The 25744-nt window shown below is 42.5% G+C and overlaps 1 protein-coding gene and 1 long non-coding RNA gene across 4 annotated transcripts in view; one reads left to right on the forward strand and one right to left on the reverse strand.

Moving 5' to 3' along the window:
* Positions 1–25744, forward strand: part of BEND7 (BEN domain containing 7) — a 62026-nt gene that overhangs the window by 1090 nt on the left and 35192 nt on the right. For 2 of the 3 annotated variants that reach the window (XM_039519354.1, XM_039519355.1), the window contains exons 1-3: positions 9572–10294; positions 13904–13987; positions 23247–23546. In XM_039519354.1, the coding sequence (XP_039375288.1) occupies positions 10234–10294; positions 13904–13987; positions 23247–23546 (445 nt within the window). In that variant the 5' untranslated portion in view covers positions 9572–10233. Of the gene's footprint in view, positions 1–9571; positions 10295–13903; positions 13988–23246; positions 23547–25744 lie in introns of those variants that run through there. The other variant, XM_039519356.1, reaches the window with a different exon arrangement.
* Positions 61–10233, reverse strand: LOC120395190. The gene is made up of 3 exons (XR_005592511.1): positions 10144–10233; positions 3570–3604; positions 61–229 (listed from the first exon to the last, which is right to left on the reverse strand). It is a non-coding gene; the product is annotated as an uncharacterized LOC120395190 (long non-coding RNA).

Here is a 25744-nt window from a genome sequence, read left to right on the forward strand (position 1 = left end):
CAAGGAGCAATTTTCAAAATACTCTCTCAAATGAAAAAAGAGAATAAGAGCAGTGGAAGAGTAAGATTTCAAGTACTGTTGTAAGAGTGTTTCAGGAAGAAATTGTGGAGGACCACAAAACAGGTTACCACAAATTTCAGAAGCATTTCTTCATGGCATCCAGATGTCCATATCCGCAGTGGCCCAATCTCCAGCTGTTTTAACATTCAGGCTCTATGTAAGGGATGCTCTGCAATGAGAGAGACAAGATATATCCCTGCTGGAATTCTGTGCCACTGCACAATGCAGAATTTGCACAGAATGAATGTTTTCTGTAGAATGTTTTTTCATGCAGAATTTGGGATTTCTGCATGAAAAAATAATGGCAGCCCAGCCGCATGGGACTGACATGATTACATTGTGTGTTATTTTGACAAATAAAATATGCAGAATTTTAAAATATTGTGTGTAGAATTTTTATTTTTTTGGTGCAGAACTCCCTGAGGAGTAAACATAGCATGGGTGTGTCCTATTAGCAAGAGAACAGATTAAAAACAGGACTGCCTGAACGTGTCTAGAAAAGTGGAAACCTTCAGGGAGAAATTGTTACCACAGCTTATAAATAATCGAATACATTCAACTAAAAACAAATAGCTGAAATTGAATTGCTAGCCCACTAACCAGTGACCTATATGCAACTCCTGATGCTCTCATCAGCCTCTTCAGCTGTCTCTTGGGCTTTCATTTCACAGTGAACTTTTCCCATCTCCAAGAAAAGTAATATTAATATTGCAACTGACAGCCACTTCTGCTTGCACAAGCCTGGCAGATTCCTTTACACATGTGAATGTAATACTTTGAACTGCCTGGAGATTTGTAAGTCAAGGCTTTTTTAAATGTACAATTTTTAAATTAAATGGCTAAGGGAACATAGTACTCCTGTACCATCACTCTCCTTTCCTCCTGTTTGCCCTGAGCTATCCTGCCTTCATAATAATTGTTTGCACACAGCTAAATATTTTAAATAGCTGAACATGCCTGTTTTTAGGATAAGCCTTGGAGCAAAGAAGCACTGAGTGTCTAGAACATCCTGATGTAGAAAGCATTATTATTTAGTACTGCAGTAATAATACCTAGCTCTTATACAGCTCTTTTTATTGGTTGATCTCAAAGTCCTCAAAGGAGACCTGTATCATTATCCCTATTTGCAGGAGTGAGAAAGAGAGAGAGAGAGAGTGTGTGCAGGCACATGCGTGCAGACATAAGATTCAACAGACCCGGAAGGACCGGTATTGATTCAGGAAATTGGTTTTGAAGGCAGAGTAACTCAGACCATAATAACTAGGAAGGAGAGAGACTGGGTCAGGGATAGAACAGATCAATTTAGGCACTGATCCTGCCTCCACATGGAGCTTGTTGTGAGATATGTCCTTGGCTTTATTTTAATTTAATGACCTTTTAAAAAAACAAATTATTCAATGAATATTTTAACTGAGCAAATAATTTTGACTATTTGTGAATATATACAAATTTCAAGTGTTATTTTGAAATAAAACATTCTCAAATAAACCCTGACTAGAACTGGATAAATAATACTCCCATGTTTCCACCAAAGAGGAACAATAGTTTCTTAAAATGTAATATTCATACAGCCCTGAGATTTAAGATGAATTAAAAGGTGAAATTAAAAGCTTTCTGCCCCTTTGATCCAGTTCCCTTTATTACAGTCACTTGCCCACCACAGAAGAGCAGGTACTGAGTATGTAGGGAAGAACATGGCAGCCATGGTAACAGAATAAAGAAGACTTTTATCTGTAGGTCTCTAGTTAGAATAATCTGATGGTGGCCTGTGACAAATGAGCTGATGGTCTGAGTCCATAACTAGGCCAGCAACAGAAGGGGTTTTTCCATCAATGTAGGTAAAACCACCTCCCTGAACGATGGTAGCTAGGTCAACAGAAGCATTCTTCTGTCGAGCTAGCTGTGTCTACACTGGGGTTAGGATGGCATAGCTACAGCGCTCCAGGGTGTGGATTTTTCACAACCTGTGCGCCATAGCTATTTCAACATACATTCTAAGTGTAGATGAGGCCTAGTGGTCCAGAGCATAAAAATACCAATGCAGTCCCAACCCATAGGCCCAGGAACACATGGAGAACAAACTACCCTGTGATCTCTCAAGGAGGTCCCATCAGGTCATGGCTGAGGCACATTGTCAGTGTAGGAAGGACAAGTGCTCAGTAGCTACCCGTGTCATATCTGTTCTATAAATAACTAAAGGACTTTGATCAAAAGGGCTGTCCAATTTTCTAATTTCTGATTCATTTCCATGCAGCACTGATTGCAGAATCAGGGCCTAAGTGTATGAGTCAGTAAATGCTTATCTAGGTGAAGTCAGTGGGACTACTTACATGAGTAAATTCACATGTATGGTGTTTATGTTTGCAGGATCAGGCTCTCACTATACAGGGGAAAGAGTGAAACTGACTGTACCCTAAGTTCTGTCATATGCACAAAGGCAACAAACTAGGGTTGCCAACCCTCCAGGATTGGCCTAGAGTCTCCCAGAATCAGCATTGCTCTCCCGGTGACTACTGAAAGCAATCTGGGAGATTTTAATAGGATATTTTAAGAAAGTGACATTACATCATGTTGGGGGAAAATATCTCCTGAAATAGCTTCAATCAGAGTTGGCAACCCTACAACAAACTGAAAAATGAAATCATTTTATGATAACTTTCTGTGACAATAACTTTAGGTGTTATTTGTAACTAGTGTTTACACAATTTTCAGACAGAAAATTTCAAATTGACAGTGTCCCTTCAAGGAAAAAAATATAACAAAGGGAAAGAACAAAAAGGGAAGACAGCCATCAATACAATTTTATCTTGTGTATCTCTTTCACAAAGTGTATCCGCAAATGCTTCACAGAAATGAACAATACAAGATATAGAACATAGAAATACTAGAAAAGATCTCTTTGGCCTACGGCATATCACTTGGTCCACTGCAGGATCCTACCATGTGATTAGATTAGCAGTAAATGAGGAACTCATAAAATTCCTCTATTGTCCTCATTAAAGATGAGTGCTAATCATAGCAGTCCCAAATATTTTAAATCTTTTGTCAGGTTAGCAGAATAGAATCAGCAGTAATTATTAAAAAGTTAACCTGATTTTTGCAAACAAAATTAAGGTACTGCACTGTAGACCTGACTTCAGTGAAGTTCCAGTGGGTATTACTTTGGCCTATTTAATTTAGCACACGGTATACAACATCAACCACCACTGCTTCAGCATCCACACCCAAAATATGATGTAGGATTTAAGACAGTATTTAAGTCCAACTTTCTCTGACAAAGTCTATCATTGACGTTTAGAAAATTTCCCAAAGTAGCATACTGATTGCCTTTTGGGATTGTCCCCATAGCAATGTAATATAAAATGACACTCCTGCCCAAACTATAAGGTTACCATCACTTCCCTTAGGAGTCCAATATTCTAGAATTAAATCTCACCATTAGGCATATTTCCTGATATTGTGATTTGAGCCTGGGAGTGTCTTTTACTTTGTGTTTGTACATCACCTACCACAACAGGAACCTGATTGGAGTCTCTGGGCACAACTGTAATAAAAAATAATAATGGTAATATTCAGGCTGTTTTTCTTTTATTCATTTCAGATCATTACTCTTAAATATGGGTTTGATCTGTACCACTGAAATCAATAGGAATTTTCCTATGGATATTGATGGGAGCAGGGATACTGTTTTCTTCAAGTAGGTAGGGTTGCCACCCGTCCGGCTTTTACCTGGACAGTCTGTTTTTTGGCTTCTGAGTCTGGGTACCATTTAGATTTGCCAGGTGCCCGGTTTTCAACCGGAAAGTCCGGTAAAAAATGGGACCTGGCGGTGTCTGGTCAGATGTACTGATCAGATAACAAAAGCCTAGTTACCACAGGGCAGTGGGAGGTGTCGGGTCATTAACCCATGCCAGACCCTGCTCAGTCGAGGCCACCTCCTACCTGCAGGCAGCCTCGTTAGGCTGCAGCAGATCCCGTCCCAGCCCCGGAGCAGAGCTAGGAGTGGGGAGATGATGGAGGCAAGCAATGGGGGAGAGGAAAGGAGCGAGCAACAGGGGCAGGGCCTTGGGGAAAGAGACGGGGAAGGGGCACGGCCTTGGGGGTCTGGTTACCAGCAATTAGAAAGGTGGCAACCCTACTTGTAGGCAAGTTATCGTGTGCCCCTTTAGTTGTCATTTCACCAAGTGACTGGGGATGGGTCTGACCCACAAGATTCTGATCTGCCCTTCCCCAGAGTTTGGGAGTCTCTGGGTCCGGGATTGTGTGTCCAGGCTGTTCTCTGCAAATAATACACTTGTCCTAAATGTACCCCTAACATATTGACTGCAAAGAAGTTACACCAGGGAAGAGTTTAGCCCTTCTACTTTAGCAGACGGCATGAGATGTAAAATAGCAATGTGTGAAGGTGTCAAGTGGTGAACAAATTAAAGCATTCATTTCACCTGTCAGTCATGTAAATATTAAACTGGGCCTCCTGTAATTCATTACACAGATTGCCAGCTATAGATTCATAGATTCTGGGACTGGAAGGGACCTCGAGAGGTCATAGAGTCCAGTCCCCTGCCCTCATGGCAGAACCAAATACTGTCTAGACCATCCCTGATAGACATTTATCTAACCTACTCTTAAATATCTCCAGAGATGGAGATTCCACAACCTCCCTAGGCAATTTATTCCAGTGTTTAACCACCCTGACAGTTAGGAACTTTTTCCTAATGTCCAACCTAAACCTCATTTGCTGCAGTTTAAGCCCATTGCTTCTTGTTCTATCCTTAGAGGCCAAGATGAACAAGTTTTCTCCCTCCTCCTTATGACACCCTTTTAGATACCTGAAAATGGCTATCATGTCCCCTCTCAGTCTTCTCTTTTCCAGACTAAACAAACCCAATTCTTTCAGCCTTCCATCATAGGTCATGTTCTCTAGACCTTTTAATCATTCTTGTTGCTCTTCTCTGGATCCTCTCCAATTTTTCCACATCTTTCCTGAAATGTGGTGCCCAGAATTGAACACAGTACTCCAGTTGAGGCCTAACCAGCGCAGAGTAGAGCGGAAGAATGACTTCTTGTGTCTTGCTCACAACACACCTGTTAATGCATCCCAGAATCAGGTTTGCTTTTTTTGCAACAGCATCACACTGTTGACTCATATTTAGCTTGTGGTCCACTATAACCCCTAGATCCCTTTCTGCCGTACTCCTTCCTAGACAGTCTCTTCCCATTCTGTATGTGTGCAACTGATTGTTCCTTCCAAAGTGGAGCACTTTGCATTTGTCTTTATTAAACTTCATCCTGTTTAGCTCAGACCATTTCTCCAATTTGTCCAGATCATTTTGAATGTTGACCCTATCCTCCAAAGCAGTTGCAATCCCTTCCCAGTTTGGTATCATCTGCAAACTTAATAAGCGAACTTTCTATGCCAATATCTAAGTTGTTGATGAAGATATTGAACAGAGCTGGTCCCAAAACAGACCCCTGCGGAACCCCACTTGTTATACCTTTCCAGCAGGATTGGGAACCCTTAATAACTACTCTCTGAGTATGGTTATCCAGCCAAGACACGTTCCTTCACAGGAGAAGACTCTATCTTTCTCTTACTTTGGGTATTCATGTTAAACTAAGCTGCATTAAATTTGTCAGCCTTAATTCACAAAGGCTTGTGCAAAACTCTTTTTGATCTTAGTTTGCATCCCCCCAAAATTTGATATTATTCTGACAGGTAATTTAAACATGCACATTGTAAAAATATGATAAAATGAGCATTTAGCTTTTAGTTTTAAATTTCAGCAAACGCAGAAATGGGGTTTGTCTATACACAGACAAGGTAGTATCTTTTATTGGATCAACTTCTGTTGGCAAAAGGCAAGTTTCGAACTTACACAGAGGGCTGTAGCGCATAATGAAGACATTACTTATGCCAATAGGACAGTTTCTCCCATCGGTGTAAGTACTCCACCTCCCTTAGAGGCGGTACCTATGTCGAAAGGAGAAGCCCTCCCATCAACATAATGCTGTCTGCACTGGGAGTTAGGTTGGTATAACTGTGTCGCTCAAGGGTGTGGATTTTCCACACTGCTGAACGATGTAGTTATATCAATGTAAGTTTTTACTGTAGACCAAAGCAGAGCTTCTCTCCTGAAGAAGAGCTCTGTGTAAGCTCAAAAGCTTGTCTCTCTCCATCAGAGGTTGGTCCAATAAATGATACTACCTCACCCACCTTGTCTCTGTAAGGTCACATCTACAGTACAAAATTATGTTCACCTCACAAGGAGGCATACAGCCACTGCAGATACTAAATCACTTGTGTGTGTGCATACTTGGCTCCTTGTGTCGTGTCCTCACCAAGAATGTTTGTATCGATTGTACTATCAGTGTGGGGCATTGTGGGATGGCTCTTGAAAGCCAGTAACAGTCATCATAAGCAACGTGTTGACATAATTACATCATGTGACGAAGTAGGGATTTTCCCTTGTTATGTTGTATGTGAGCCTATGTGAGTCTTACTGTTTTGCATGAATGGTGTGTGTGACTTTTGCGGAGGCTGCTCCAGCTGCCTGCATAGATGCTATAGCTGCCCCTTCATAACCTGAGATCCAGGAGGGGAATGCGACCGGGTGACTCTGGCCCAGGAAGAGAGACAAAGGCTGAGGAGGAGCAACGGGCAGGGCTGGGGCCAGGCAGCTGAAGTAAGTCAGTCTCGGCTGGCTTGGGGCACAGGAGGAGGGCCAGAGCCCTGGCTCTGGGCTCCATTCCCCTCAAGATAGACTTGGCTGAAAGTCACTGATTTCTGTGCTAACAAGTTCTACCCTACGCTGTGTTCCTGTTGACTAATAGACCTTCTGTTTTACTGACTGGCTGAGAGTCACTGCTGACTGCAGAGTTGAGGTGCAGGGCCATCTGCCTTCCCCAGGAGGCCCGCCCAGGCGGACTCGCTGCGGGAAACGCACGGTGTGGAAGGGGATGCTGAATGCTCCGAGGTCAGACCCAGGAAGGTTGAAGTTATGTAAACTTCTTGCCCTGGAGACAGTATGCTCAGAGAGAGGAGGCATGCTCCCCCAGAGTCCTGACTGGCTTCGTAGGGAGTAGTTCCAGAGCATCGCCCAGGTGACTCTGTGACAAATCAACTGTGTCTGTACGCCGCTTCGGAAGGTGCTGTTACTAAATGGGTGTAAAAACAACGAGGAGTCCGGTGGCACCTTAAAGACTAACAGATTTATTTGGGCATAAGCTTTCGTGGGTAAAACACTCCACTTCTTCAGATGCATGGAGTGAAAATTACAGATACAGGCATAAATATACTGGCACATGAAGAGATGGGAGTTACCTTACAGGCAGAGAAACAGTGTTGACAGGGCCAATTCAATCAGGGTGGATATGGTCCACTCTCAATAATTGATGAGGAGTGTCAATACCAAGAGAGAGAAAATTGGTTTTGTGATGAGCTAGCCACTCCCAGTCCCTATCCAAGCCCAAATTAATGGTGTTAAATCTGCAAATGAATTGTAGCTCTGCAGTTTCTCTTTGAAGTCTGTTTTTGAAGTTTTTTTGTTGAAGCATGGCTATTTTTAAATTTATTATAGAATGTCCAGGGAGATTGAAGTGTTCTCCTTCTGGCTTTTCTATGTTACCATTCCTGATGTCTGATTTGTGTCCCTTTATTCTTTTACATAGAGACTGTCTGGTTTGACCAATGTACATGGCAGAGGGGCATTGCTGGCACATGATGGCATATATCACATTAGTAGATGTGCAGGTGAATGAGCCCCTGATGGAGTGCCTCATGTGGTTGGCTCCTCTGATGGTGTTGCTAGAGTAGATATGGGGACAGAGTAGGCAACAAGGTTTGTTACAGGGATTGGTTCCTGGGTTAGTGTTTCTGTGGTGTGGTGTGTAGTTGCTGGTATTTGCTTCAGGTTGGGGGGCTGTCTGTAAGCGAGGACTGGCCTGCCTCTAAAGGTCTGTGAGAGTGAGGGATCGTTTTCCAGGATAGGTTGTAGACCGTTGATGATGTGCTGGAGAGGTTTTAACTGGGGGCTGTACGTGATGGCCGGTGGTGTTCTGTTATTTTCCTTGTTGGGCCTGTTCTGTAGTAGGTGACTTCTGAGTACCCATCTCACTCTGTCAATCTGTTTCCTCATTTCTCCAGGTGGGTATTGTAGTTTTAAGAATGCTTGATAAAGATCTTGTAGGTGTTTGTCTCTGTCTGAGGGATTGGAGCAAGTTGGTTGTATCTAAGGGCTTGGCTGTAGACAAAGGATCGTGTGGTGTCCTGGATGGAAGCTGGAGGCATGCAGGTAAGTATAGTGATCAGTAGGTTTCCGGTATAGGGTGCTGTTTATGTGACCATTATTTATTTGCACTGTATTGTCCAGGAAGTGGATCTCCACTTATAAGGTAACTCCCTTCTCTTCATGTGTCAGTATATTTATGCCTGCATCTGTAATTTTCACTCCATTAACCTGAAGAAGTGGGGGTTTTACCCACGAAAGCTTATGCCCAAATAAATGTTAGTCTTTAAAGTGTGACATGACTCCTTGTTGTTTTTGTGGATACCGACTAACACGGATATCCCTCTGAAAAATGGGTGGAGAGGCATTTACATCAGCAGAAGCCAAATTTAAGTGAAGAACATTTCCACAGCTAGTTTGATGCAAGGCAGCTTATGTCATCTTAACCCTGTAGTGTAAACCAGGCCTAATGCACTTAAGTGGTTTAACCCCCAGGGTGGATCCAGCTATGCCAGCATAAGGCACCTCTATACTGGCATAGTTGTATCCACACTAGGACTGGTAGCAGTATAAATATTCTGGTTAAAAATTCCACCCCTAACCGAAACAGTTGTTCTGGTACAAACACTGCGTGCAGACCAGGCCTAAAGGAAAACCAGGCAGAATCATCCATCTTTTTTCTTTGCTTTTAACTGAAGCCCGGTGTCAAGTATTCTGCTAGTCTGGAAAGGTGCTGCCTTTGTCTGACCCAGGGCCTGACCTTTGCTTACATGACAAATCCTTCCTTGAGCAGAGCCCCGGGCATGGGGGGAGAGAGCTGCTGGTGGGAGGCAGCCTCAGGCAGGATCTGACCCCCAGTGAAGGCTGCTTGAGAGCAGAGTCTGCCTCTTCCTCTCTGGGCCCAACCCCCTTGGGAGCTCCGCGGCAGGCCATCGCTTCCCCTCTCCCCAGCGAAGTTTGCATGGCAGGAGGGTGGGATTTGGCTCCATGTGTGCACAGCAAGCAGCACCCCCTGCAGTGGAGAGACACTAGCCCTGGCTGGCTCCAGGCCCGGCTGGGGAGATGCAGCCCCTGGGAACTGGGGGCAATGCCACCAGCCTGCCCCGCTGTCACCCAGTTCGGGATGAACAGAGGCGCTGGCTCCCCCCAGCGCCCTGTCGGGCCCGCAGCCCATGCCTCAGCCGGGGAGCACCCGCGGCTCTAGGAGGCAGTAGCGGGAGCCAGCCCGTGCGCGTGAGGGGACTGCACTGGGGACTGAGGGGGGGGGGGGCACAAAATGGCGCCGCCCCTGCGTTCCCCTCCCCCTGCCATAACCAGACCCCGATCCACCCCCTCCCCCGGGCCGGCAGAAGAGGGGGAGGCGCAGAATCACCCCGCTGTCCTCTTCCTTCACGATCATGAGGCTGAAACCGCTCTCCCGCTCCTCCCCCTCCCTGCTCCCTCGGGGCCCGCTGCCGCCGCCGCCGCCTCGGCGTGGCGTGGGGCTGCGGGCCGGCCTCGGGGTGGCGGCCTGCGGGCCGGGCTCCCTCAGCCACCACGGGGCGCGCTGTGGTGCGCGCAGGCTTCCCCCAGCAGGTGGCAGCGGGGTCCCAGGCGCCGCTGAGGTAGCGACACACGCCAGCCGCGGAGCGCTTCCCTTGGCGGCGGTGGCGGCGGCTCCCCGGAGGCGGCCCGGCCGGCTCCCCGCACACAGCGAGGGCTTCCCCCGCGCCGGGCGAGCAGCCCCCCGCAAAGTTTGGGGTTGGATCCGGGGGGAAGGAGGGAGCCCGGAGCCAACTTGTCCCAGATCGCCGCCGATCCGCAGTTGGAACTGAAATCTCCCAGCCCCGGTTTATTTTTGCTGATTAAAGGGACGGACCTTGGTCCTGCGGCTGGGTGGCTGCTCAGCCTCCAACTCGCTCTGTGCCATCCCCTTTCTCCTTCCTTTCTTCCTCCTCCTGCCCACACCATGGAGTTTACTGAGAGGAAGAGGAGCAGGAAATCCCAAAGCTTTAAACTGATCAACCAAGGTAAAGTGGGGCGGCTGGGGGGGTGGCTTGGTGTGTGACTTTTTGCTTATTTGTCTCTCGAAAGGACTTTCGGCTCAACGTGTATCAAAGGAGAAGAGCAGGATGTTATGAAATGTGTGCTTCTCCCTTCCCTCTGCCTCCCTCGGTGGCTTTCTGCCTTCTCTTGTTTATGATTTAACTCCTTGGATTTGTTTTGAAAACCCTCTTCCCCAGCGAGGGCATGGTTTTCAGGGCAGATGTTATCCAAAATAAAGTTGGATCGCAATTTCCTTGTAAACCCAGTCAACCAAAAAAAGCGAGTCAGGAAATTATCAAAATAATGGTACTTGGGGAACAGAAAACCCTTTCGGTATTCAACTCCTGTGTGGGGTTTTTTTTTCCTGTTGATTGCGTACATACACGTATTTCAAAGAAAAACCTAAAAGAGGTTGCTTTAAAAAAAATCAACGCAGCTAATTAATTGTACATGGGTAAGGAAGAATTCCTGGCATGTAACTTGTTCGCTCAGTGGGTGTTTGCTTTGCGAAAAGAAGAGGGTGTTTTAAAAGGGATGGTTAAGAAAATACTTGGATTTATGTCGGGGGAAAAACCAGACCTCTCTATTTCGACCTTTGAAAAAATAAGATACGAGTCGCTGGTGGTCATTTTCACAGGTGGCCTTTACAGCCTTAGCGTTTTAGTTTGGTGGGGGTATGTACTGCTACTCCAGCTGATTAGATCTTTTACTCTCATTGATTTGACTTCCGTGTTTTAAAGTATTGAACTGAATTATCTCCATGGAATGCTGTGTGTGTCCTGCATGCTAAGTTCAAGGCAAGTGACTTCATTGGTGTAATGTCACACTTTTTTTTGTAATGTGACGGTTTAGGCATCCCTCTTCAGTCAACGTTAGATTAAAACAAACGGGAAGCAGAGGAATTTAAAAACGAAAATAACCTCACTATGAGGAAATATTGAACAATTAAATATTTTCATTTTAACATTACAGTAGAATCTTGAGCATTGCACATAACATACTTTTTTAATCTAAAGGAATACTGTCAGGGCAAAATTGGCCAAAAACCTACATTTGCAAACACATTTCTACTGGCCATATATCTGGGGTTTAACGATCAAAAGGAAACAGGTTTTATTAACAATTATATATTCTCTTGCATTGCTTATAATATAAGCATTGCTGAATTGTGCTAGATTATGAGGATCTGAAAATGAAACTGATTAGTTGTTTGTATTTGCAAGTTGAGAAAACTGTAAGAAGTGACGAATAACACAGTCAAAAGTAAATTAATATTTTATAAACATTCAGTCTTAAGGTGTCATTTGTAATGTAGATTGATAATTTTTTTAATAATACTTTTAACTTTAAATAATAGATTATCTAAGAATTCACTAGTGAAAATTAGGTTTTTTTTTTGTTTTTTGTTTTGGTTTGTCTGAGAACCCTTCTGGTTATAGAAATTTAAAGAGGCCAACCACACTAAACACAATTTCTGAAAAAGTTGTATTTTGATTCTGGGAGACTGGAGAAGATAAAAATTGTATTTTAACCAAGTGAGATTCAGCTTTCATTTCACCCCCCCCCCCCATTTCCTATGCAAGTTGATTATCAAGATAATTATGTATAAATAGGTGTCTCCCTGCTACTCAGCCGGTGTTTCCTGCTTGAGTCATTCAGTAATTTCATAGTTTAGTGTTTACTGTGAGGAAATTGATAGGGATTTCATAGGCCCTGGACTACAGCATCGCAGGCAGAAGAAAGGACTAAGGGAGACACCCACTGTTATATTGACTTATATTATGTAAACTATTATGTTTACTGTAGCCTCTCTCATCCCAAGAAATCTCGAAGCACTTTATCATCATCATGAACTAATTCAGACTACTGTATACATAAAATTGTGTATACCTCCAGTGCAGCCACCTCTGGGTGAAATGCAGAAACTGTCATACAACAGTTAAGGAACAGTGAAGAGTACCCTATCTAACTGGAGATGGGAAATTTTAGAGAGATAGCATGCAATCTGTTTCTCTAAGCATTATGAATCTGCCCCTCACTATAGTTCTTTAGCATTATTACACACTTTTGCCCAGATTTTGACAATCTTCATCAGAAGATATCAAAATATAGGAAAAAGTGAATAATGTATCAGATTCTGGTAAATCCTCTTTTTATAATTCTCACAAAAGAGACTTAACTTTTCCCACCTCTGTGCCTGGAACTTTATGTTTGGTCCCATGTGCTGTGCAGCTTAATTCTCCTTCATCCATCTATCTGCCCCCATCCAAAAAAACCAAAACCAAACCTCATTTCTTCTGACTTACCTATCATCACTCACTTTTTCAACTTTCCTTCCTTATGTTCACAATCCTCATCCTTCCCTTCTGTCTGTCTGTCATGTTGCTGTATTATGTGTGATTTTGGTTTGCTGCTGGAGTCTTTTTTTTTTTTTTGAGGTGGTCACACTAATAGTGCTTTACAAATAATAAGTAACAATAAAGTCCGTATATTAGGGGATCTTTACATTTTGGACCTGATTATTTTGTCAGAGAGGCAGGTGCCTTTCTCATAAAAGGAGTGAACATAATACTCCTCGCTTCTGTTGTGCCATTTTTCTGACTATCTCAAAGCACTTTCCCACCCATTAATTAAGGAAGTCTCACAACACCTTTATGAAGCAAGTGAATGTTATAAAAAACACTTTACAGAGGGAGAAACTGAGACACATGGAATTCAAGAACCCACTCCTGGTGAGGTGCTGAGCATGCTCAAGTCTCGTTAAAGTCAGTAGGAGTTGAAGGTGTGCAATATCTCACAAGAACTGCTTAGTACCTTATTATTCAGTCCAAAGTGATTTTCCCAAGGTCATGGTCACTGTCAGGTTTGTCAGTAGCAGAGTCAGAAATAGAATCCTGGCGTGCTGTCTCCCAGTATTCCCAGTTGTAAATGCTACTCTCTTCTGATCTGCATGTAGAGAATGTAGTTGTTCTTACTAAATGCACACCCGTGGTCAGAGCTCAGACTGTTTATCCAGGTTGCATTTCATTTGAAATAGAAAATCAGTGTTTTTATGATGGCTGTGGAAATCAATTGCCATGAGTCAGTATCCATATATAGCGCCCAAATCTGGTCCCATAGGAATTCAATGGCCAAATGACATCAGCAGCACAGGATCGGGTCACAGAGCTAAAAATTTATTCCATAATGTATATCACTAATTAATTTTGTTTTGAGATAAAGTGTGAAAGTTACCCTTGGCCTATAAGAGGGTAAAGATTTCATTTACATTATATATTTGCATTCCATCTGTAAGGCAAGAATCCAGATAATCGGCATCTGGTGAAATAATATTCTGTGAAAATGCACAGAGTAATTTATGCCAGGCGTAGCTTGTCCGTAAAATCTGTGCAATATTTCAGTTCTCTTCAGTGTGAGCAAAGTTTTTTAGGAAGTGCTGATACAGAGCACATTTTCTGTGGTTAATTTGATGTACATGGAATAAACTGCAGATATATTGATAAATGATGTAGTAAAGCTGTAGCAATGTCTTCAGCATTCATTTTTTCCAGATCACTTGAGCTCTAATTTTTTTTTATCCTTTTTCATTCCAGATTATCATCACGAGGTATATAAGATCTCTGACTACAGCAATGATGTTAATGGGGAGACCAAAGAAACACAATCGGTTTTTTTAGGTATGTTCTTTTCTCAATTAATTTATGAGCAACACGGTGTAGCCATTTGCAATTAGGGGGCAGTGCAAAGAGCTGTATGCCATTGTTTAATATGACATTCTCTTCAAGACCTTTTTATTTTACAGATTGCCAATATATCCTTTTATTAACATTGCTAAAAGTTGTAGTTTCAGACATAAATGTTTATTAGAGTCTACACAGAGTGCTAATTATCACTCACTCTCAGAGCCAGATGCTGACTGGGCAGTTTTGCAGCTCTCTGTTCACCCCATTTACATTGCATATCCACTAGCATGCTTCACTGGCAATAGTTTGTGTAATTGGGGTATTACATCTTTGACATCTGGATAACAGAAATTCAATTTCCGGGAAGCTGCTATTTGTTTGGTGTTGCTTCTGCCCTGGGTGGGACAGAGGATTAATGTAATGTCTTAATGTAATGTCCTTTCACCTCTGTAGCCTGGCTGCTAATACTGCCATCGCAAAATTGAATTAAATCAATAGTCAAAAATGCGTAAAGAAAACAGAGATGTAATATATAGTCTGCTTTAACTACAACTTGATAGAACTGGTTATCACTGAGCCGCTCGTCATTTTTGTGGCTGTGTACTCTTCCTTTTACATTTTCACTCCTGTCTTATCAAGAGTCTGATCTTGAGAGGCTCTGAGCCTCTGCAGAAAAGAGCTAAGTGTCTTAACCCATGGACTTGAAGATACTCAAGACATCACCTCATTAAAGGCCTGATCCACCTCCCAGTGAAGTCAATATGAGTCTTTCAGTTGACATCAATGCGAGTTGGATTTGAAAGCAAATCCAGCATCTCTGATCCTGAATAGTCCCATTAAATTCACATGCGTAAAGGTTGTCAGGCTCAGGCTCTGGGTCTGATGTTTGAATCAGTAAAGCCCCATAACTGTCTGGCAGATATTGACAGCATGTCTGTTTTAGCACAAAAATGTTAGCTCAGAGATGAGCATGCAAGTCCTTGAGAGGATTGTACCACTGTATCATGCAGACAATACTATTACATATAGACACAATGTCTTTTAAAAAGTTGATTGCATACACTATTTGTTTTCTTCAGTCTTTGTATTTTATTATCTTCACAAAAATGTTAAAGTATAATGTAAGGTACCTCCTATCTGAGTCTTTTTACAGTGCTTTTGACTTGAAATTCATGCTCTGTCTTTGAAAGGTTAATGTGGAAAACTAATTATTATCCTGGTAACCAAATGTGTGATGAGACATTTGTCTGTGTAATTAACAGTGAAGAATTTTTATAGTTTCATAAAATCGAATGCCACATACAGTATGCTGTGTGCATTTGTTTTGAAGAGGTGTCCAAAACAGAGATGTTTATGGCTGATATAAAGTGGAACTGAAATGTACTGTAATGCAGGTGTCTGTGCATTTTACAGCATTTCACATTGTTAAAATGGAAGTCAGCAGATTAATAACTTTATTTTGTCATGATAAAATAAATAACATGTACTTGGAACGGTGGAACAGTGCATAAATTACTCAGTAATTCCAAGAATATATTCTGTTCCAGGAATAATATCCTCCACAATTTATTCATACAGAAAAAGTTGACTTTACATAAGTCTGTGAAATTACTTGTTAGTTTTAATAGAATTATATCCAGGTATGATTTTTTTTTGTCAGCAGCTACTATAGTTAAACTTGCAAAAGGGTTTCTTATATATAGCTGTGTTTTCAAATAAGAACGACCACACTGGGTCAGACCAAAGGTCCATCTAGCCCGGTATCCTGCCTTCCAACAGTGGCCAATGCCAGGTGCCCCAGAGAGAATGAAGAGAACAGGTAATCATCAAGTGATCCATCCCCTCTCGCCCATTCCCAGATTTTGGCAAACAGAGGCTAGGGACACCATCTTTGCGCATCCTGGCTAATAGCCATTGGTGAACCTATCCTACATGAACTTACCTAGTTCTTTTATGAACCCTGTTATGGTCTTGGCCTTCACAACATCCTTTGGTAAAGAGTTCCACAGATTGACTGTGCGTTGTATGAAGAAATACTTCCTTTTGTTTGTTTTAAACCTGCTACCTCTTAATTTTATTTGGTGACCCCCTAGTTCTTGTGTTATGAGAAGGAGTAAATAACACTTCCTTATTTATGTCCTCTGCACTAGTCATGATTTTATAGACCTCAATCATATCCCCCCTTAGTCATCTCTTTTCCAAGCTGAAAGTCCCAGTCTTATTAATCTCTCCTCATATGGAAGCTGTTCCATACCCCTAATCATTTTTGTTGCCCTTTTCGGAACCTTTTCCAATTCAAATAAATCTTTTTTGAGATGGGGCGACCACATCTTCACACAGTATTCAAGATGTGGGTGTACCATGGATTTATATAGAGGCAATGTGGTATTTTCTGCCTTTATTATCTGTCGTTTTCTTAATGGTTCCTAGCATTCCTAGTGGGGGGTGGATTTGAAGTACACTCTTCATTTAAAAAAATTCATGCAACCCTGTTAATTTAGCTACATATTGAACAACCCTCCAGCTGAAATATCTAGCTGTAGTTTAATAATTGTAATGTAGCATGAAAGTACAGTAGCCCTGCTCCAGGGGAAAATGTTTTTGATCTGACTGATTACAAGCTTCTGAAAATCTTATTCCAAGCACACACAGTAAAGGATGCTTCCCCCACCCCCACCCCCTTTGCTAAGCTCATCCAGGGCTAACTCCTGCTCCTATTGAAGTCAATAGCAAAACTCCCACTGATGGAGGATCTGACCCTAAGAACCTGATCCTGTAAATTGCTCTGCTGAGATGGATGTCTGCACCCATGTGGACCTTTGTTAACTTCACTGGGGTTTCACATGGGCTCAAGGGTTGGCCCATGTCCTTGCAGGACTGGGGCCAAAGTGTACAATGAGGAAATGTTGCTATACCAGATGTACATAATTTAGATATAAAGCGAAATGGCAAATAGCAGATAGCTACAAAACAGCCAGGACAACTTTTCAGTTGTTTTGGAAAACATATGATCTGATAAAAAGGATCCCCCTCCTGCCTCTATTTTCTCAGCCAAAATACTTCCTGAATCTAGGGAAACGTGCACAGAGCAGGGAGGCATGAGGATGGTAGTCCTATTCCCACCTTTTCTACTGACTGGCCTTCCTAATTGCCTCTATTTCAAAACCATAATTTGGTGACGTCTGAAGAGGATTACAGCAGAAACAGCTGAAGTTTGAAAGTTGTGTTTTGGTATGGAAATAGTCCTTGCAGAGGAGGGTTGCATGTTTTTGTGCCAGGAGAAATTCGCTTTCTTTTGACCAAGTGTTTGTAAATCATATAGCCTGAGTATGAGAGTTTTGGCTGGCTTATTAGCAATGCACATAAGAAAGGATGCACTGGGCATGCACATGTGTGTAGTTGTGTGCTTTAAATTCCCTGGTCCCTTGAAGTGCTTTGAATTGGGCCGTGTAGATTCTTCAAATACAGCAGCTGAATTTTGCTGGCCTTTGTCCAGGAAGGCAGCATTCTGGTGATGTTCTGAATGGAAGAACTTGAATGCTCTCTTGCGATTATTTGTAATTGAGCAAAACTTTGAAGCTGTGTAAAGTAAAAGATATATTCAGTTTTATTTTTTAAATATTTCCTACTTTTTATTTAAAATAAAAAAATGGGAAGTTAAATTAAACTGCGCTAAGGGAACATTAAGGTTATTTGTTTAATTTATGCACTCAGTCAGGAAATGCCAAAGCAAAGGATGAACGTGTAATTTTAACTCTTCCCTCTTGTGCCTATACATGTATTTCAAAAGAGATTTTCATTTCATGATCACATACCATTTCTTAGCTACTACAGTATAATCATATAATTTTTTTCACAATGTGGGATAGCAAAATTATGTAATTCTATGTACCACTGTGATAAAGACAGCCCATGAAATTATATGAAAAGTACACAATGACCTGCATTTAGACAACATACTACATACAGGGAAAGTATAACAATAAAGAAAACTAGTGAAAACATACTGGTGAAGTAGGGGTTTAGACATTACATTACAACATTACCAGTGGTGTTTCATCAATTCAAGTTGCTATAAATATGCTGTTGTTACTTAATACAGTTAAATATTTAGCACCTGGAAGCACACATGCATTTGTCAGTGGGAGAATTCAGTTTGTACCTGTTTTAATTTGAAGTATTTTGATGATTCTCAAAGCAGTATATTGTAAATTCTGTACACAAATTCTCACACATTAAGGAAACAGTTTAACATTATTTTAAAGAGAGCACATCCATTCCTCAGAATAAGTAGTATCTGAGCTTTATTAAGACACCTTGAAGTTAGGCCACTTGAAAATTACAAATTAGTTACGCTTTGGCATAGAAGAGTTATAGTTGAACAAGAAATAATAAGTATGTTTTGTCATACACCTTGGTTATGAACATTTCTCTTGAAAAATGCTTGTGATATATTAAAATAGGGCTAGATTTTGCCACTTCTACGCACAGCTCCGTGGTGGAGCAGAGCCAGACATGGCAATGTTGAAGCTAAGTCAGATGGGAGATAGATTTTACAGCTGTCCTCCCATGTTTATTCTTCACTCAAGACCAAAGCTCTCCTTCAACATAGCTGGCCCCATGGGCACACTGGGGTTGCAGGATGCACAGTTACAGACCCATACTGTGTATTAGTTTAAAAAAAAAAAAAAAAGTAGGCTCCAGTTCAGCAAGGTACCAAAGCACATAACTATTATTATTTGTATTGCTGGCTCACCTAGGAGCCCCAGTCATGGACCAGGACCCCATTGCGCTAAGTGTCGTTACTCCTGGGGGCAATCTGTGCCAAAAAATTAAAAATTCTGCACACAATATTTTAAAAATCTGCAAATTTTATTTGTCAAAATAACACTACATAATCATGCCAGTGTCAATTATTTTGGTAATTTATTTCAAAATACCTATCAGCAAGTACGTCTGTAACAATACAGACACACACACAAATTTCCCCAGGAGTGGAGAGTTAAAGAAACCCCTATGACAACCCAGTTCCTGTTTCTCTGTCACGTTCCTCCCAGCCAGGGGACCAGACCACCACAACCCCTTCTTCTCAGAGCCCACCTGTTGCTAACCCCCAGCCAATACACCCGAACCTCCTCCTCCCCAGAGCCCAGCTGCAGGCCCCCCTTGCCCAGACGCCCGTCCCCCTCCTCTCTCCAGAGCCCAGGGATCCAAGAGGGAGAAACCGCCTGATGCTCAGTCTAAGGCTTGCACAGAGTTTCCTGCATGCCGTCCTTTCCTTCCCTCAGGGCCAGGAGCGCCGGCAGCCTTTTTGGCACCCTAGGCGGCAGAAGGTCCCGCCCCCAACAGAGGCAGCAGAAAGTCCCGCCCCCAAAATACTGATGACTACCACGGCGGCCGAACATTCAGCCGCCACGGCTGCCCCCCCCCCAAATGTTAGTTCCCTAGGCGCGACCGCCTAGGTCGCCTAATGGGTTGCGCCGACCCTGCTCAAGGCATGCTGGGAACTGCAGCTGCCAGGAACCCTCTAGCTCCCTCTCCCTGCCCCAGCAGTGTCTTCTATGTGCAAGCTGGGCTCTTCTAAGTCCAGCAGCCTCTAGTGGCCACTAGCAGCAGTGCAGTCCATTTCTGTGGGGAAAAGGAAATTCTGCATGCACAATGTTAATTTCTGCAAAATTCTGCATTGTGCAGTGGCGCAGAATTCCCCCCAGAATATGTTCTACAGACACAACAAAAAGACAGTCTCTACCCCAAAGATTTTACAGTCTGTAAGACAAGAGACAGCAAATGGATACAGACAGGAGAGTACAAGGAAACAATGAGACCATGTTGGTCAACATGATGTGCTGTGTTCTCAACTGCCTAACTGTTATCAAGTATTTTAGGCATCACAACAGCCTAATTTTCATGAATAGTCTCATTGAAGTTGATGAGACTGGCTATTCACATTCCTGAAGTCGTGCATGTGTTTAAGGACCTTGCTGAATTGGATCCATTATACATTTCTTCCCAAAATCTGTTTTGTACAGCTATTTTTCCTTAAAATGTCTTATTTTGGGGTGGTATGTAAGAATGGAAATTGAAATCTTTTCTAAAGAACAGATGATGCCAAGTAGCACCGTCTTAAATGTATTCTAAGAGGAGGATTGATTTGATCAGTTTCTTGATCTTCATTATTCCTCTTGCTTGTGATGTTTGATTTTTTTTTCTATTACCAGTAAAAAATAGAAGCTTCTTATTTCAGAAGTAGTTATGAATATTTCCTTATTACTAATTAAATGTAGTGCCTACTTTAATGAGAAAAATAGCTACTATCTGCCCAAAACATATATATTCATTGTGCAATCAGTAGTTTCATACATAAAATTAATTCTTAAATGGTGCTGAGAGCATTAAGTATGTAACTGTTATTATTTAAATGTGCTGAATTTATTTGAAACACATTTTTCTTGTACATATTTTCTTTTTTCTCATATAATCTGCATTTTAAGGCATCCAGAAGTTTGGCTATATAAGGCTGTACATATATTAGCTGTTGTTTAATTTATTTCTATGTATCCCATTATGATGAAATTCCGAGGACCAAGGGACTGATCCTTTTCCAATTATGCTATGTTGTTGATTTCAACGGGAGCTGGGTCTGTCCCTTAATAGGTATCTGGCTCCTCTTTTTACAGTCTGATCCTGTACCCTTTAACTCAGGGTACGTCTACACTACGGGACTATTCCGAATTTGCATAAACCGGTTTTGTAAAACAGATTTTATAAAATCGGTGGTGTGCGTCCACGGTCCGAGGCTAGCGTCGATTTCTGGAGCATTGCACTGTGGGTAGCTACTCCGTAGCTATCCCATAGTTCCCGCAGCCTCCCCCGCCTCCCCTCCCCCGCCCCTTTGAATTTCCGGGTTGAGAAATTCATTGTCGCGGGTGGTTCTGGGTAAATGTCGTCAGTCACTCCTTCCGCTGGGAAAGCAACGGCAGACAAGCATTTCATGCCTTTTTTCCCTGGATTGCCCTGGAAGATGCCATAGCATGGCAATCATGGAGCCTGTTTAGCCTTTTGTGACTGTCACCGTATGTGGACTAGATGCCGCTCACAGAGGCGATTCAGCAGTGCTACACAGCAGCATGCTTTTGCTTTTGCATGATAGCAGGGATGGTTATCAGCCATATTGCACCATCTACCATACCATAAATTGGTAATAAGATGATTGTGGCTACCAGTCCTTTTGCACTGTTCCATTTGCTGCTGTCATAAGTGCCCCTGGCTGCTCTTAGCCAGGGGCGCAAAAGCCAAAATTGGGAATGACTCCCTGAGTCAATCCCTCCTTTTTGGTATCTAAAAATAGAATCAGTCCTGCCTAGAATATGGGCAAGTCCCCTAGAATATGGGCAAGTCCCCTAGTCCTGCCTAGAATATGGGCAAGTGTACTAGAGAACCACTGTATCATAGAACCAAAGAGCACAGCTGCTCTGTGTCAGATCCTGCAGAAATTATGAGCTGTATTCTATTCACAGGGGGTGCTCCTGCAACAACCCCACCTGTTGATTCCGTTCTTCCCTCAGCCTTCCTGGGCTACCGTAGCATTGTCCCCACTTGTGTGATGAAGTAATAAAGAATGCAGGAATAAGACACAGTGATTTGTTAGTGAGATATGAGTGGAAGGCAGCCTCCAGCTGCTATGATAGTCCAGACAGGACAGTAAGGAGTGTGTAGGAGAGGAGCCCAGCATCCCTCTGCTAGTTCAGGGGCACTTGAATCTTTTCTTTACACATGAAGGGTGGGGGCTGATGGAGCTCAGCCCCCTGTTTCTATGACGATGATGGTTATCAGCCATATTGCACCATCTACCATGAAAAATTAGGACCAGGCGCCCTTGATCGACCTAACAGATGCTGGTCATCATGGTTACCAGTCCTTTTGCACTGCCCCTTTTGCCAATAGGCTGATGATGAGGACGGGTACCAGTCGTATTGCACCATCAGCCACCCATGGCGGGGCGAAGCAAGGATGTTGGGGTTCAGTGCTGCAGCATCGGGTCTATCTGCAGCATTCAGTAAAGATAGGGTGACATGTTAAAGAGTCAAGAGAGGATTGTTTTCCCTTTCACTTCTGCGGTGGGTGGGGGGGTGCGTAAATTGCCGAGCTATGCCCTGACCCACCGCGGACACTGTGTTTGACCCTAGAAGCATTTGGAGCTCAGCCAAGAATGCAAATACTTTTCGGAGACTGCAGGAACTGTGGGATAGCTTGAGTCCTCCAGTCCATGAGCGTCCATTTGATTCTTGGCCTTTCCGTTACGTTTGTCACGCAGCAGTGCGCTGAGCCCCTGCTATGGCGTCTGTCTGGAGATTTTTTAAAAATGATTTTGAATTTCGTCTTCTGTAACGGAGCGCTGATAGAACAGATTTGCCTGCCCTTACAGCGATCACATCCGCATGGTCCATGCGGGAGCTCTTTCTTTATTTTGATTTTTAACTGCATCGCCACCCGTGCTGATCGGAGCTCCATGCTGGGCAAACAGGAAATATTCAAAAGTTCACGGGGCTTTTCCTGTCTACCTGGCCACTGCATCCGAGCTCAGATTGCTGTCCAGAGCGGTCAGTGGTGCACTGTGGGATAGCTCCCGGAGGCCAATACCGTCGATCAGCGTCCACACTAACCCTAATCCGATATGTTAATACCGATACTAGCGTTACTCCTCTCGTTAGGGAGGAGTACAGAAACCGGTTTAAAGAGCCATTAAAATCGATATATGGTGCCTCCTAGTGTGGACGGTTGTGGCGTTAAATCGGTTTTACGCTCCTAAAACCGGTTTAAACGCCTAGTGTAGACCAGGCTTCAGATGAAAATCCCATTGATGTCAATGTCTGAATAGGATTAGGCTCATAAAATGAAAGTGTATTTGAAAGAGCTGTACCCATTGTTGTTTCCTTCAGCAGAAAACAGCAAACACCATGGTATGGTATACATAAGAGCTTTAAAAACCATGGTATGGTGTATGTAAGAGCTTTAAAAACAGTATTAGGAAAGCCAAGATGAGAGGGTTTTTTAACCATAGATATCCCAACTACTGCCATATTAAAGCATGGCAGAATACATAACTACCACTCGAGTATGTCTTTTATTTTTATTTATTTGTTGTTTTGTAGTCCTGCAGCAAGAAACTCTTATTGGCATCTAAAATCACTAATCTCTACCCATTACCATTTTTGCTAATTTACAGTGATAACTGTGGCTCTGTTTTCATTAGGAGATGAAAGCCGGGAAATTAAAAAACAAATTACAGGGATGAGAAGATTACTGAATGACAGCACTGGAAGAATCTATCAGCGAGTTGGCAAAGAAGGAGAAAAGCTGAAGGAAGAACCCCAGGATTTAGATCTAGCATGGGCCCAGCGCCTGACTGCCCTGGCGGACTCCCAGACGAGCCTCCATCCTTCTCAGAATGGTGCATGGAATGAAGTATCACCTCAAGCTAGCCATTTTTCAGGGCAATATGGGACTCGGTCTAAAAGCTTCCAAAATGAAACAAGAACTGTAGGATCCAATGGTATGATCTAAATTAGCTATTCCAAATACTATTTTTTACTATACTAAATATCTACCTGTGTTCAGATGATTATAATAGGTATAAATACATTATTATAGTTATCACCTTGAAAGACTGTGGGTGTGGGCCTAGTGCATGCTGCTCCCATAGGCCTTAAGTTTTAAAGTGGATTCCTAGTGGTGGTGCATAATATTAATATTTTATTCTGTAGACTTTGTTTCTGTACTTACTAAAACCATTGTTACTGAATTCATAGCACCTTAAGGGCCAGATTTTGTCGCTCGTACTCACACTGAGGAGCGCAATGAAATCAGTAGCACAATGAGGTCAGAGGACTGCTTGTGAGTAAAATCCAACTCTGCGTGAGTAAGGGTGGCAGAATTGGACTTAAATTACTTTTTACATCCAGATATGAAATACAATTGTAGCTGAGATCTAAAATGCCAGTTTTTTCAACACAGGGCACATATACATGTAGGCTTTTGTTCTTATGGGACCGTTAGGGATAAATTGTGATGGAATCTGGAGCATATTGTCCATCTCGCTTCCCGTGTTGGCTTGTTCCCTGAGGTGGATGTTCCAGTGCTTTTAAATGTATATTTTCTTAGTGCTTTAAATGTCACTAAGGAGCTTTCTTTACTCCTTTGGAAGATTCTTCCGTAATCTGCAAGATCTCTCTGTCTGAGAAATTTCCCTGATATTCAACCTAAATTCCAAATTTCTAATATAAAACCTGCCTCAATTCCGATATCTTGTTTATCAAAATTTTAAATGGCAGTTGTGAGCGTCTATCCAAAAACATTGTCAACTAAATTGCAAGTGTCAGAGGGGTAGCCGTGTTAGTCTGGATCTGTAAAAGCAACAAAGAGTCCTGTGGCACCTTATAGAGTAACAGACGTATTGGAGCATGAGCTTTCGTGGGTGAATACTCACTTTCATCGTATTCACCCACGAAAGCTCATGCTCCAATACGTCAACTAAATTGCAGTTGTCCCCAGAGATATTAATAATTGCCATAGAACGATATCTTTTGTGTGTCTTATAAGGACACATGTATTCCTCATTTGTAGCAGATGCAAAAATGATTACTGTTGTTATTCCCTATGCTGTACAAGAGAAAGTACTATCCCTGCTCTCAGAAGCTTAGGTTTCAGTCCTCCTGGATTGACTATATCCCTGTATAGACAATGATTGGACTCACATGTATTGGGAGATTCAGAGGATGGTGTGACAGTAACTCAGGTTTTGTGGATTTGTTTGTTTTAGTGTGACTGTATATTTCAGAGATACAGTAATTTAGGGTTTATGGGCCTTACAGGTTTTTGTTTTTTAAGGAGAGATTTGAATGAATGGAGGATTAGTGCCCTGCACAAGGGGATAGGGTGAGAGTTCCAAGTGTAGAAGACAGCACAGACAAGCGTGGAAGAAAAAGGTGAAGGGGACGCATGGATTATTGTAACCAAAGGAAAGAAATAATGATAATTACAAAGCAAGGGTCTGATCCTGCACCACTGAAGCCAGTGGGAGCTTTGCTTAGGTAAGGCCTTAAGGCACTAATCCTACACATAGGCGGCGAGTTACATGGGCCCATGGTGCCCGTGCTCCACCGGTATTCAGGAACGTGGGCCTGGCTCTACCAACATTTGGGCTTATATTTTCAGAGCTGTCCGTAGAGATGAGACAGTTCTGCTTCAAGCCGTGCTGGGCATGACCAAAAATTATACAAACCTGGCACCCATGATCCTACAAGCTGATCAGGATGGACAGATTCCTGTGCTCATTTAGTGCCCCACTGATTTTAGTGGAGGTCTGTCTGGCACAGGGGTCTGGTTTAACATCCCAATCCTGCAAACACTTATGCATGTAAGTGAAGTGTTTACAGAATCTGGGCCAAAATTATTTTTTGAGATTTTTTTATTTTTATTTTTTTTATTTCTCTGATTCTTTAGAGGATCTGGCAGCAATGTGCCATCTTAATTGCTTTTTGGTTACGCTCAAATTGTTTTTGATGAATTGTACTAAGTGCTTTTCAAGAATAAATTTGTTAGTGTAGTAATGTTGTTACACCAACATGATTTACTATCAGCGGATCCATTTATAGAGAACCATCCTGGGGTACTTGCTGATTATGCAGAGAGAATTACCAAGCGATGTATCTGTGTCTCTTCCGTCATACAAGCCAGTATCAAATTCACATG

Source organism: Mauremys reevesii, linkage group 1 (genome assembly GCF_016161935.1).
Source record: "Mauremys reevesii isolate NIE-2019 linkage group 1, ASM1616193v1, whole genome shotgun sequence".
Classification (NCBI taxonomy): Eukaryota; Metazoa; Chordata; order Testudines; family Geoemydidae; genus Mauremys; species Mauremys reevesii.